The sequence below is a fragment of the Sminthopsis crassicaudata genome, chromosome 1, assembly GCF_048593235.1.
Source record: "Sminthopsis crassicaudata isolate SCR6 chromosome 1, ASM4859323v1, whole genome shotgun sequence".
Lineage (NCBI taxonomy): Eukaryota > Metazoa > Chordata > Mammalia > Dasyuromorphia > Dasyuridae > Sminthopsis > Sminthopsis crassicaudata.
The window spans coordinates 479051107-479064205 of record NC_133617.1 but is presented as its reverse complement, the minus strand read 5'-3'; the positions used below and the strand labels follow the sequence as shown (position 1 = coordinate 479064205).

At 50.7% G+C, this 13099-nt stretch overlaps 1 protein-coding gene and 1 non-coding gene across 4 annotated transcripts in view; one reads left to right on the top strand and one right to left on the bottom strand.

The window, feature by feature from the left end:
• The window catches only part of LOC141550458 (lysosomal alpha-glucosidase-like), a 66271-nt gene that overhangs the window by 22609 nt on the left and 30563 nt on the right, over positions 1-13099 (top strand). For 2 of the 3 annotated variants that reach the window (XM_074281132.1, XM_074281133.1), the window contains exons 4-8: positions 501-646; positions 1971-2136; positions 3488-3584; positions 7952-8071; positions 10926-11044. In XM_074281132.1, the coding sequence (XP_074137233.1) occupies positions 501-646; positions 1971-2136; positions 3488-3584; positions 7952-8071; positions 10926-11044 (648 nt within the window). The remainder of the gene's footprint in view (positions 1-500; positions 647-1970; positions 2137-3487; positions 3585-7951; positions 8072-10925; positions 11045-13099) is intronic. The other variant, XM_074281134.1, reaches the window with a different exon arrangement.
• Positions 8729-8833, bottom strand: LOC141552435 (U6 spliceosomal RNA). The gene has a single exon (XR_012485215.1). It is a non-coding gene; the product is annotated as a U6 spliceosomal RNA (small nuclear RNA).

Genomic DNA, 13099 nt, shown 5'->3' with positions numbered 1-13099 from the left:
GTCACAGGCCTTCCACGCCCTCCTGGCCATCTGCAGAGGGCTGGATCCAGGGTGTCATCAGGGAGGGACACCTGGCCCGGTCACCTGGCTGTCTGCGCCTTACTCACCTGTGACCACACGGCCTGTCTGGGACAAAGGCGGGGCCTGAAATGAGAGCCGGCCTGTCTCCCAAGCGGGCCCCTAGGCCTCTGCTGTTGCCTTTGCCGGAACATGTGCTGGGACAGTTTCCTCTTGGCTGGGCTATCTCCCACTTCACCCAGGGTGACTGGCAACTTTCAGATGAGATCAGGAAGACTGTTCCTGGGAGATAGGAGACGTGAGGTGGTGATGTGGGGGAAAGGGGAAAAGGTGGGGCTGGGGCCGCAATTAGTCTGTTTGCCTCTGCCCCCCACTCCCTGCAAGTGCTCTCTCTCCCTGGGCCCCTTCCCCCCCTCGGCATGTGAGGCCGTGTCTCCTCGAAGTGCCACGTGGTCACTTGTGCTGTCCTTCTCCTGTCACAGCTGGCTGACCCCCACCACTCCAGGTACGAGGTGCCTCTGGAAGTTCCGCCAGCCACGAAAAAAGCAGAGAACCCCCTCTACAGCCTCGATTTCTCCAGGGATCCCTTTGGGATTTTGGTGAAACGCCGGGGGTCAGGAGTTGTACTGTGAGACTTCTCTGGTTCTTCTCTTTCTTCATTTGAGAGTGTTTACATATATTCTTCTTCCATCATTTTTTCAAAAAGCTTTTTATTTTCAAAACATACACACAGATAATTTTCAACATTGCCCCTTGCATAGCCTTGCGTTTCAGATTTTCCCCTCCTTCCCCCCACTCTCTCCCCTAGATGGCAAGCAATCCAATATCTGTTATTCAGGTTAAAATATGCTAAATCCAATATGTGGAAACATTTATACAATTCTCTTGCTGCATCCTTCCATCATTTTTGTAAAAGCTTGCGGCCCTGATCTGCCTGTTCCTGAGGGTGCCCCCGAAAGGAGTGGGTTAGTTTATCATTACACTTTGACTCAAGTTTTTAGGCCCAGCTCAGTTAGCCTGCTGGATTCTAGAGTACTAGAGTATTCCAGGTGCCAAATTCAAATCATATTAAAATCTAAGTGAAAAACATTTTACAAAAATAAGCAAAAATGCAAGAAGACATAGATAATGGTAATTTGTGGTTTTCTAAGCCATTATGCAGCCTTCGGGGATCTGTTTCTATTCGAATATGACATCAGTACTAAATGAATTGTAAGGTCAGGGCACCTCAGCAGGGTCGGAAGGGCAGCCCAGGGACGGCCGGAGCTCCCCCCTCCAGCTCCCGTGCCCAGCTGCCTTTGGCGCTGACTGGCTGCAAGGCCCTCCTCGCCTGCCCTCCCCCTCATCTTTCCGAGTCTCCCACCAGCCTCGTTAGAATGGAACCCCTGCTTCCCCACGGCAGCTAAAGGCACCTCCACAGAAAGGGTAGTTAGCAGAGAGATAGTCACTCTCCGCTTGAGGTTAGGGCTGAGTCTTTCCCTCATCCTCCCCTCTTGCTATTCAACCCCTGTTAAACTTAGGCCCTCGCACACAGCATGGAAGGCCACACCTTGCTGGTTCTGCTGAGTCATGGTTTGGAAACCTAGCAGGGATGGCTGCCGGTTTTTCAGCGGTCAGTGAAGTCCTTGCTAAATATAGTAAGCCTTAAGCCATTGGTGAAGCACTTGGGGAAAAGAAATGTGGCAGCTCTTCTTACAGAAAGTATAATAGGCTTCCTGAGAGACTGGGTTTTGGTGTGACAGATTCACACTTTCCTCCCCCTCTCCCCCACCCGCCCCACTTTCTCCCCATGATCTCCCTTCTGTGCTTCTCACATTTTAAAACATTTTTCAAAACTCTTCCTGCCCATCCAACCTGTTGTTTTTCCCCTTCATTGTCTCCCTCTCTCACGCCCCCCTTTCCACATTCCACTTCTTCATCCTTGCTTACCCCTTGGTCCCTTTTCTCTTCAGGTTGAACACTACTGTGGCTCCGTTAATCTTTGCTGACCAGTTCCTTCAGATTTCTACTCTTCTTCCATCGGCCTTCCTCTACGGGCTGGGGGAGCATCGCCGTGGCTTTCTTCACCGCTTGGACTGGACCACCCTGAGTTTTTGGGCCCGGGATGTGCCACCCACGGTACCCCTTTTCCGTTGTCTGTTTCTCCCCGCACTCCTGTTCCATCCCCCCTAACTCCCGGCCCACTTCCCTGGGTTATGTTTTCAGTCTGTGAGTTTCTCCCCCCATCCTCCTCGAAGGCCATAAGATGGCCGACACCTTAGTGTCCTGGTCCGTGGGATTGTTTCCAAGAGTACGTGGGTATGACCAGGGAATCTAATCACAACTAAGCTGAGGGCGACTTTTTTTAGTGGTCTGAGGGAGTTGAGCAGAGTCTGTGGTAAGTAGCTTTCCCCAGCAAAGTCTCTTGGAAAAAATATTGAAGTGGTTTGCTGTTTCTTTCTCCAGCTCATTTACAGAGGACACTGAGGGAAACGGTTAAGTGACTGGGCTAGCTAAGTAAGTGTGTGAGGCTGGACTCAGGTCTTTCTTACTCCAGGCCCACTGCTCCTTCTAGTCACCTAGCTAACCATCAGCAAGGGATAAACTGCAGTTAATGGCAGAGGAATTCTAGAGCCTTCCTGAGATTTTGAGATTTCCAGCCTGGATACTTAGCTAGTGCTCCTGCTTCTGCAGACCTGCATCCTGTTCCCTAGAATTTTTTATAGCTCCATCATTAGTATTGCAGGAAAGGTGCATCAGAATACCTTTGCCTATCCAATCTTCTCTGACATCCCCTTTGAGACAGACACAGCATTTTGGAGCTGGAAGGGATCGATCTCAGCCATTACTAGCTGTGTGTCCCAGTACAAGTCGCTTAACTTTGCCTCGGTTTTCTCATCTGTAAAATAAGCTGGAGAAGGGAATGGAAAAATACTCCAGCACCTTTGCCAAGAAAACTTCTGAAGAGTCAAATATGAGTAAAACAGATTAAGTATCAAACTTCATTTTACAAATGAGAAAACTGAAGCCCAGATAAAGAACACCATCCAGGGAATTAGGGATGTTTTGTGGAAGCCACACTCCTTCCTGGGTTCCTACATATCTAATTTCCTCCAGGGCTTTTTTTTTCTCCCTCCCCCCCTCCCTTCTCTATTCTTGTACCTTTTTATTCCCATTGCTTGCTCTCCTTTAAATTAATTCCTATTTCTTTTGCAATGTCAGTCCTGAGAACAATTCTATATTCATGTCCCCTCCCTACGGGAGAAGTTATTCACATTTTACCGAATGCTGCCTTTGGATCACTAGCTCCAAGATTGAACTGATTTCCTTTGCCTGCTATTCAGTGGCAGAATCAGAAATCTTAAATGGGATCTCTATCTGGGTCAGCCGGGGCTTGAGAGAGCTTTCCTTTCTACACTCTTTAATCACTTTGGGAACCGGGTAAAGAAAGAGCAAGCAGATGTTCTCACCCAATTTACTTCATTCACAGGAGGCATTCAATCTTTACGGAGTGCACCCCTTTTACTTGAATATGGAAGAGGCAGGATCCGCTCATGGCGTTTTCCTCCTGAATAGCAATGCCATGGGTAAGTGGGACTTGTGTTGCTCGGAGCATCTCCTTGGGTGAAGTGCTCAGCTCCCGTGCCATCAGAATGATCAGCACGTGTCCCCTGTATGGCCTTATGTACAAGGCCTGTGCTAGGGTCCAGGCGTGTTGAAAAAATTGGCTAAGACAGCTTACTTTCCCGCAAGATACTTACAGTCGGGCAAGGCTACTAAGGTATACCTGAAGGACAAGCTACATAGCAGTACAGGGTGGCCTATTGGAAAGAGAGATTAGATCATATGAGAGAGAGATTGGGTCATGGAGAAGAAAACAGACTTGTTTTGCTTGGCTTTAACAGAGCAGCCTTCAGAGATGTGCTTGTTGGGACCCAGGAGGATGAGAGGGGAAGATTGCACAGGAAGGTGTTCCTAACGGTTAGAACTCTAGAAATGTAACGGAGTGCTTCCGAGGGGCAATACAGCCTCCATCAACGAAGGTCTTCCAGAAAAAGCCAGGTGGCCACTTGTCGAAATTGTTGCCAAGGGAATTCTCAGTTTGGGCAGGAGTTGAACATAATGGCCTCAAAGTATACGATTCTATTCCATACAAATATGATTAGCTGCCAGATGAAGGAAACCAACAATAAAAACTGATTTCAGAGGAATAAAAAATTTCTAGAGCCTGAAGTAGATAAGGGAGTCTTCATGGAGGAGGCGGGGCTTGAGCCGACTCCTGAAAGATAAGTTCAGTTTGTACCGATAGACTCTATATATCCTAGGGTTGATTTAATTTTTATCTTTGTATTTCTAGTGGTTAAAGCAGTGCCTGGGACGAAGCAGGACCTTAGTCAGTCGATAAACATTTATTATGCACCTACTATGTACCAGGCACCTTCCTAAGCAAAAGATATACAAAAAAGTAAAAGACGATATCTGTTCTCAAGGAATTCAGTCTAAGGGGGGACAAAACATACGGACAGATGTATGCCGACAAGATAACATAGAGTTTCGCTGTTTGGTTCTTTCTGAGTCTTTGTGACCCCCCTAGTGAAGTGGTTTGCTGTTTCTTTCTCCAGCTCATTTACAGAGGACACTGAGGGAAACAGGGTGTGAGGCTGGACTCAGGTCTTTCTTACTCCAGGCCCACTGCTCTATCTGCTCCCCTAGCTAACCACCAATAAGGGATAAAATGCAGTTAATAGCAGAGGGAAAGCACTAGAATTAAGGGGGATTAGGAAAGTCTTCTCAGAAAAAGTATGGTTTTGGTTGGGACTTGAAAGAAACCAGAGGGGAAGATAAGAAGGGACATTTTTTCACGTATGGAACAAGCCGGTGAAAATGCCCGAAGTCTGGAGTTGGAGTGTCTTATCTGAGGAATGGCAGGGAGGCCGGTCTCGCTGGTTTGAGGACGATAGGGGAAGTATGAAGTTGAGAAAGTTTGCAAGTTTGAGGAGGCTGGAAAGGCAGGGCCCAGTTTGTGAAGTTGTAAATACCAAACATAGGGGTTTCGGTTGGGTCTTGAAGGGAAGCCGCTGAGGGGAGACGGGGTCAGGTGAGTACTTAGGAAGAGCAGTCTGACAGCCGAGGAGAGGGGGCGGAGTGGGAGAGACTTGCGGTGTGCAGGCCCACCAGCCGCCGAGACGCGGTCCGAGCTCGCCGGGGTCCGAGCCCGCCGGGGTCCGAGCCCGCCGGGGTCCGAGCCCGCCGGGGTCCGAGCCCGCCGCGGTCCGAGCCCGCCGGGGTCCGAGCCCGCCGGGGTCCGAGCCCGCCGCGGTCCGAGCCCGCCGCGGTCCGAGCCCGCCGGGGTCCGAGCCCGCCGGGGTCCGAGCCCGCCGGGGTCCGAGCCCGCCGGGGTCCGAGCCCGCCGCGGTCCGAGCCCGCCGGGGCCCGCCGCGGTCCGAGCCCGCCGGGGTCCGAGCCCGCCGCGGTCCGAGCCCGCCGGGGTCCGAGCCCGCCGCGGTCCGAGCCCGCCGGGGTCCGAGCCCGCCGGGGTCCGAGCCCGCCGGGGTCCGAGCCCGCCGCGGTCCGAGCCCGCCGGGGTCCGAGCCCGCCGGGGTCCGAGCCCGCCGGGGTCCGAGCCCGCCGGGGTCCGAGCCCGCCGCGGTCCGAGCTCGCCGCGGTCCGAGCTCCGAGCTCGCCGGGGTCCGAGCTCGCCGCGGTCCGAGCCCGCCGGGGTCCGAGCTCGCCGGGGTCCGAGCCCGCCGGGGTCCGAGCCCGCCGGGGTCCGAGCCCGCCGCGGTCCGAGCCCGCCGGGGTCCGAGCTCGCCGGGGTCCGAGCTCGCCGCGGTGGGGGCGTGTGCCAGTTCGGCACAGTGAAGGGAGAGGTATCCATGAGAGAAGTCAGAGTAAAATCGAGGAGAATACTCCATGAGGGAAGGAGGGAGGACATGCTTTGTGGGGGTGCAAGCTGGGCTTGCTTAGTTGTTAGAGCCCAGGCTTTCTGATTCGGGACACGAACTGGAGCGTCTGGCCTTGGATGGACCAGAGCAGGGGCCGGTTTTTCAGAACTAATCTGGGGCAAGAGAAATAGCCCAAGATCAGAAGGTGGCTGCCCGGCTGCCCGGGAGAACATCTGTTTCCTGGCTTGTGCCCGGTTCTTTAGCAATTTTTGAGCAGTTTAACCACACACACACAGTTGCTGAATCATTTGCTTAAAATTCCACTTTCCCTTGTGCCCTTCCTCTGGTTCCCTGCACCTCTGCAACCCCTCCCCCACTGCCTCAGTCTCCTCAGAGAAGGGTGGCGAGCCCTGGTTCAGAGATAGAAACCCACAAAGTGCTCCGCACACAGCTGGGCCCTCCTGAGGATGAGCTCTGAGCAACAGCCCAACTGCTGGCCGGTGGAGTGAGCTTCCTCTGGGGAGAAATGTGGCCCCTGCGCACCCAGGGCAGGAGCTGCTGCTCTCCACACCTGAGACTTGACCTGCCTGGGAGCCATCTGGCAATGACCACGAATCCTCTTGTAAAAATACAGCTTCTGCCCCCTAAAAGAGGTGGAAGGCCCAGGTTCTAGTCTTGCCTTTTTTATTTATTTGCTGTGTGACTTGTGCAAACTTCTTAACCTTCCTGGGCCCTGGGCCCTGGGCCCCTCATCTATAAAAGGTCATTTCCTTCACTTAGCTCCTTGGGGGAGGGGACGCTTTTAGTTTTGGTCCTCGCATCTCTGTGGTGTCTGTTGTTTATAAGTCTCTGAATAAGTAAGTGTTTGTTGAATAAATAAAATACATGGAGGCAGCTAGCTGGGATAGTGGACACAGTGTTAGAGTTGGAGTCGGGAGGACCTGGATTCCCATTCTGCCTCAGACAATTTGTAGCTCTGTGTCCTTGGGCAAGTCAGTTAACCCTCACTCAGCCTCAGTTCCCTTCTCTGTAAAATGGGTACAGTAACGGCACTTACCTCACGAGATTAGTGAGGATCAAATGAAATATTTGTCAAGTGCTTTTCAAACTTCAAAGTGCTACATAAATGCTAATTATCATTGTCATTATTATTGACATTGCCATATCCCATGTTCCTTTCAACTCTGACATTCTCTGTTCTCTGACACCCAGTAAAAAAGTGTCCTCAGTAAAGATATGGTGTGTTAACAGCCTTCATTTATGCTTTGCATACCTTGGCTTGTCCGATTCTCATCGTGGCCCTCCGAGGTAGAGAGGACAAATGTTAATAAGCCCATTTTACAGACGAGGAGACAGGTTTAGTGGGATCGTCTGATCCATGGCTGGGCCAGAATTTGGACTCCCAGACCAGTGCCCTGTGGGGTCCTGAGAACCTAAGAATTGGCCTTTGAGTGAGGTCAGTGTTTAGCAGTCCCGTTTCTCAGATGGCCTATTGATGACTTATAAGGAGGAGTGGCAAAGTTGGCACTAGGATGGATGCGACTGCCGGACTCCGAAGCAGTTCTTTTCCCACTGATTGTCTCCCTGTGTCATACATAACAGTGATGGATAAGGCAGGGCTAGTCCTTGACAGGACATTCTGATATCAGGCCTGAACTTCCTCCTTTGAACCGTCCATGTCAGCTCCTGGGCTGTCCTGTGGGACCAACCAAAAGCATCTCTCTTCTTCTCGGGGGCTCCCAGTGCCTGAAGGCTGCTCCCCTGAGCAAGACCTCCCCAGGGCCTGATCTTCACAGAGCTCAGGGCCCTCTGCCCCCTCGCCCCTCCCGCCCCCCCCACCCTAGTTACCGGGCCCGGGGCGGCAGCAGCTTCCTGCCCCACAGCCACTGGGTGAGTGCGTCTCTCCCTGAGGAGATGGCAGCCCGGCCTAGAGGAGAGAGTGAGGGACTCGGCCGGTCAGCCGGAGGCCGGCTTCACTTCTCTGACGCCGGGCCGGCGCTCTCTCTGCTGAGTCAGGGCGCCGGGCCCAGGGGGAGAGTGCTCACTGTGCCCTCTGCGTCTTTCCCCAGAGGTGGTCCTGCAGCCTGCTCCGGCGCTGACGTGGAGGACGGTGGGGGGCGTCCTGGACTTCTACGTCTTCCTGGGGCCGGAGCCAGGCTCCGTGGTCCAGCAGTACCAGCAGCTCATCGGTACGTGGCCCCCTCTGCTTCTCCTTTTGTCCTGGCCCCAGTCACGGCTCCCTGGCGCCTGCCCCGGGCCATCCTCATGAGGCAGCGGCCCCCTCTCCTTTGTCACGGGGCAGGTGTGATCACTGGCTCTGCTCGTCCCGCTGGTGTTGTAGGCGCGCCCAGCTGGCCAGCCCCCAGACTGAAGCCGGAGGGGGGGGCAGGCCCTTCTGTTCTCTTTCAGCACATGAGCGGAGTGCGGACGCGCCGACAAATTGTGTATGGAGAGAACTAGTGGGGTCTCCGAGGAGCCCTGAAGAAAAGACACGGACTTGGAAAGCCCCCCCCCGGGGCAGCTTGTAAACTTTCGTGTGCAGTTAAGTTAGAGCCTCCTGAGAGGAGGTCTCACATCTGCTCAGGGGCCTAAATACTTTTTGGACTTTCCCAAGCATCCGCGGCCCTGGAAATGGTCCTGATGGCGTGGCCTACTGAATATTTATTGCCAGTCTTTGCCTCCCTCTGTTCAAGGACTATCACACTCAATAGGAACTCACTGAAGGTCAGCCATATTGAAAAAGAGAACTGAAGATGGAGGAGAGGTTTGGGTAAATAACAGTTTCTTTTCCCAGCACGGCTGACCTTCAGTGTGGATAGCCTCCTCCCTTTGTCTTCTCTTTTTTTTAAAATGTGGAGCGTTTCACGAATTTGCATGTCATCCTTGTGCAGGGGCCATGCTCATCTTCTCTGTTTCATTCCAATTTTAGAACATGCACTGCCAAGGAGAGCGCCTCCCTCCCTATTTCTTGAGGGCAGCTAGAGGATGAGCTGGCTACCCCATCAAGTAGTGCTTCAGCATGCATGGCAGCTGGCAGACTGGCATCCTTGGCTCCTGTTTTCTATGTGGGAGACAATCCCCAGGCATGGGCATAAGGAGTCTGGAAAACATGTCCTTGGACGATCTTGTGTGAAAATGTTCTCCCAGCCTCCCTTTGCCCTGCTTGGGCTTTTGCTCTGTCATGGGGGGTATAAGAAGCCGAGGAGCCATCCAATCACTCATCCGCTCAGCAAATTTTATAACATTCTACTAGAGGTTAAGGGAAATGCAAATTTTAGATAACAAAAATCTATTTTTTCTCCTTCTAGGAAAACAACAACTCTAATGAATATACATAGTCAAGCAAAAAAAAAAAAAAAAAAAACTTGCACTGCTCAGAGACAGACAGACACGTGCACACACGCGTGGTCACACAATCTTTCGGACAGCTGGGTGGTGCGGTGGTCAGAGCACTGGGCTTGGAATTAGAAAGACCCATCTTCATGCGTCCAAGTCCGGTCTCGGACGCTTACTAGCTCTATGGCTGTGGGCAAGTCACTCCGTTCCGTTTGCCTCAGCCCCTCATCTGTGAATGAGCTGGAGGGGGAAATGGCGACCACTCAGCATCTTTACCAAGAAACCCCCAAATGGGGTCACGACTGAAATGACTGTGGGATAGCGCTCTATAAAGCAGATAAACTGAACAGGAGGGGCCCAGAAAGCATTAGGATAGCAGTGAGCAAAGAGGAGGAAAGGCTGGAAAGGAGTTAGTGTGGGCTTGCTTTCTGCAGCTGGTGAGGCTAATCAGTGAGGTCAAGGAGCCAGTGTAACGTGGGACTAGCGGGGCTTATCACAGATGAAAAGTTCAGAGTTCATCCAGCTCGGCTCCGGATTTCTAATTGAGATACTGAGACCCAGAGAACTCAAAACCAAGACTAGAGTCAGGATTTGAACGTGGGTCCTGCTACTGCCAGTCTAGCACTCTTTTGTCTGCTCTGGGTTGGCTTTCTCGGGGAGGTGCACATTTAACTTGTAGCACACTTGCATAGTTAACGTGCCCCAAGATTTGAAAGAGAATCTAGAATTTTGGAGTGTTATGCCCAGAAGTCTTGTTCTTGGGTATGCTTTTAGTGCTCTCCTCTTAGTGTGGAAAAGGCTCTTCCAGTCTCCAGGAGGAAGGTGGAAATAGGGAGTCTGTTACACGGGGAGGACCCGTTTGAAGGCTTAATCCTAGTCTTATCGTTGCTGCTCTTTCCCTGGGTCATTTTCCCCCTTCTATTTTTTTTCCAGAAAAAAAAAAAATCCCACTATTTGTTGACATTGTCTCATTCTTTCTAACTCCCAAAGACAGGGAACTTCTAGCTGCCATCCTTCTGAACTTCTTTGATTGCTCCACCTCTTCACTGGGCAACCTCATCATCCTTTAAGAGTCAGCTAACCTTGGTTCTCACGTCCCTTCCTAACTCTCCGACTGGAGGGCAGAATTGTGGCCTCTAAGTCTCCCTTCAGGGAGAGACCTGGGATGGCCCATGAGGCGGCCTCCTTGGAGCTTTCTTTGACCTCTCCATCATTCTTTTGTGCATTTCTTCCCTTTTGTAAGCTACCTGAGGACCATGTTTCTCTCTTTTTTTCTGTATTTGTGTCTTTAGTGCATATTACAGTGCCTGGTACTTAGTAGGAAGTACTACACGATATATATTGTTTTGCCAAACTAGTTTTCCAAATGTATATAAAGAATTTGCCATTATATTTGATATTTCTGACCCATATTCCCCCTCTGCGAGAAGTCTAGCCGGGGGGAGAGGACAATGTGTGTTAGTACAATGAAAGAGTATTCTCGGAAGACGCTGACCAGATTCGCGTCAGAGCCAGGCTCCAGTGGAGGACTTCAGTGCTCTGCTACCACAGAAAGGACGGTGTAGCGTATTGCCGAGGGAGCTAAAGGGCCCCGCCGCCCGTCTCACTGGGAGAGATTCCGACAGCTGAGTGGCATTTTTATTCCCTTCCACCAGCAGCCCCTCCGGTGGCCACGTGCACCCTGCTGACCAGGTGCCTTCCTTTCAGGCTTCCCCACCATGCCGCCTCTCTGGGGGCTTGGCTTCCACCTTTGCCGCTGGGGCTATGGCAGCAGCAACCAGACCTGGGAGACGGTGAAAAACATGCGGAATTACCTCATCCCCCAGGTAAGGTCAGCCGTGGTTCTGCTTCCGGGGCCCACCGTCTGGGCTGCCTTGGCTCATCTCCTCACGCCTCAGAGCCAGGAGGAGGGGAAATGGGGCAGCCAGGGGGAAACAAAGCCCAAGCCAGCCTCCTAACGTCACAGGTTCAGTAGAACGCAAACACTGGCATGAGAGTAAGACGTCATCTTCAAGACGGAGGAGTTACCCTCGTGGAACTCAAAGTTTCCTTTCAGATCCTTGTTAAGGTGTTCAGTCGTGTCCAACTCTTCACGACCCCATTTGGGGTTTTCTTGGAGCGGTTTGTCATTTCCTCCTCCAGTCCATTTTACAGAGGAGGAAACTGAGGCAGACAGGCTTAAAGTGACGTGACCAGGCTCACACAGCTGAGAAGTGTCTGAGGCCAGATTTGAACTCAGGGAGATTCTGGGCCCTCCCTTGTTCTAGCATACTATGACTGTAAATGCTCTCTAACTTCTGACCTCCAACCTGCGTTTGGAGTCCAAAGCTCCGGGTCTGTATTTTAGCCCTGTTACTGTGAGTACCTTTTTGTAGTCCTCAGTTTTCTCACCTATAAAATGGCAGGGCCAGCCTAGTTGGTCCTGAGATCCCTGCCAGCTCCAAATCTTTGCTCCCCAATGACCCCGAAAAGATTTCCGGTATTCTTTGCAATTCCCCCACTCTGCAATATTTTTTGCAAATATTATTTTTATTATATTTTATTTAAATTATTTATTTTTTATTATTTTATTATATTTTATTTAAATTATATTTATTATATTTTTATTATATTTTATTTAAAAAATATTTTTGCAAAAATTTTTTGCAAAATTTTCCGATATTCTTTGCAATTCCCTCGCTCTGGATGTCCGTCTCCCTTCTCTGCAGTACATTTTCCATATACAGTACCTGCATTAGTGACGGTGAATGGAAGCCAGAATTTTTTCCTTGACCTGAATGAAGACAAAGTTATTTTTTCCTCAGGAGATCAGTCAGCAGTCTCCACCGAGAAAGCTGGATGCCTCATGAGTATAGACTACTGGGGTGCAAGCTGGATTAAAACCCACATTGCAAAGGCAAGGAAGGGATGAAATGAGTATTAAATACAACTTCATAACATAGCCAGAGCAGAACAAGCAGGCGTCCCAGTTAGCATCAGGCAAGTTTCTATGCCGATTACTTTTGTGGGTAAGAAAGACCAGGGAAGAAAAAATGAAGAACTAATCATGCTGAGATCAACTGGAATAATACTTCAGTTTGACAACTGCCTGAGAATTAAGTGGATGCTCCCCCAGGAACGTGACCTTATGCACAGCTAGTGGCATCTCTAGCTCTCCTTTCTCCATCTATCACATGGAGATAGCTGTACATTTCCTTTAAAGATATTTTATTGGGAGCTTGCTATGTGTAAGCCACTGTTAATGGTATTAAGTGAAATGCAAAGAGAAATGAGAAATGATCCGTAACTCAAGAAGCTTGCCTCCTCTAGCAAGAGGTCAAATGAACTGTAGATAAATAAAGAGAAAACGGTGTTTTCTATTTATTTCTATTTGATCGGTGTTTGAGAGGTACAGGCAAAATGTGGTAAGAGTACAAAAGAGAGGGAATATTTCTGGGCAGGATAATTAGGGGAGCTTCAGTGAGGAGGCGATAGGTTTGATATTCATTCTTAAAGGATGGATGGCCTTACAATGGACAGAGTTTGTGGCAAGGTCCAATCAGTGAGAGCAAAATTATGGAGGCATGAAAGTGCAGAATGTATTTTGGGGATTAGTCCTGTTTGGGTAGTACAGCGTTGGAGACTAGCAGTGGATGGACATACTTTGGAGTAGGTGCCGTGTGCCAGGAACGTGCTAGACAGTCAACAAAAGACGAAGAAGGCTGAAAGAAAAAATGAGTACTGTGGACCAGTCAACACCGTTTTGTACCTTTCTCTGGAATATTGAAAAAATGAGAGGAGGAGGATGTTGAGGATGAGGTGAACCTCATCTGAACCAGGATTGGCTAGACTTTCAGGACATCGCTGAGATGATTAACCATGGGAGACAGAGTAGGGAGAAA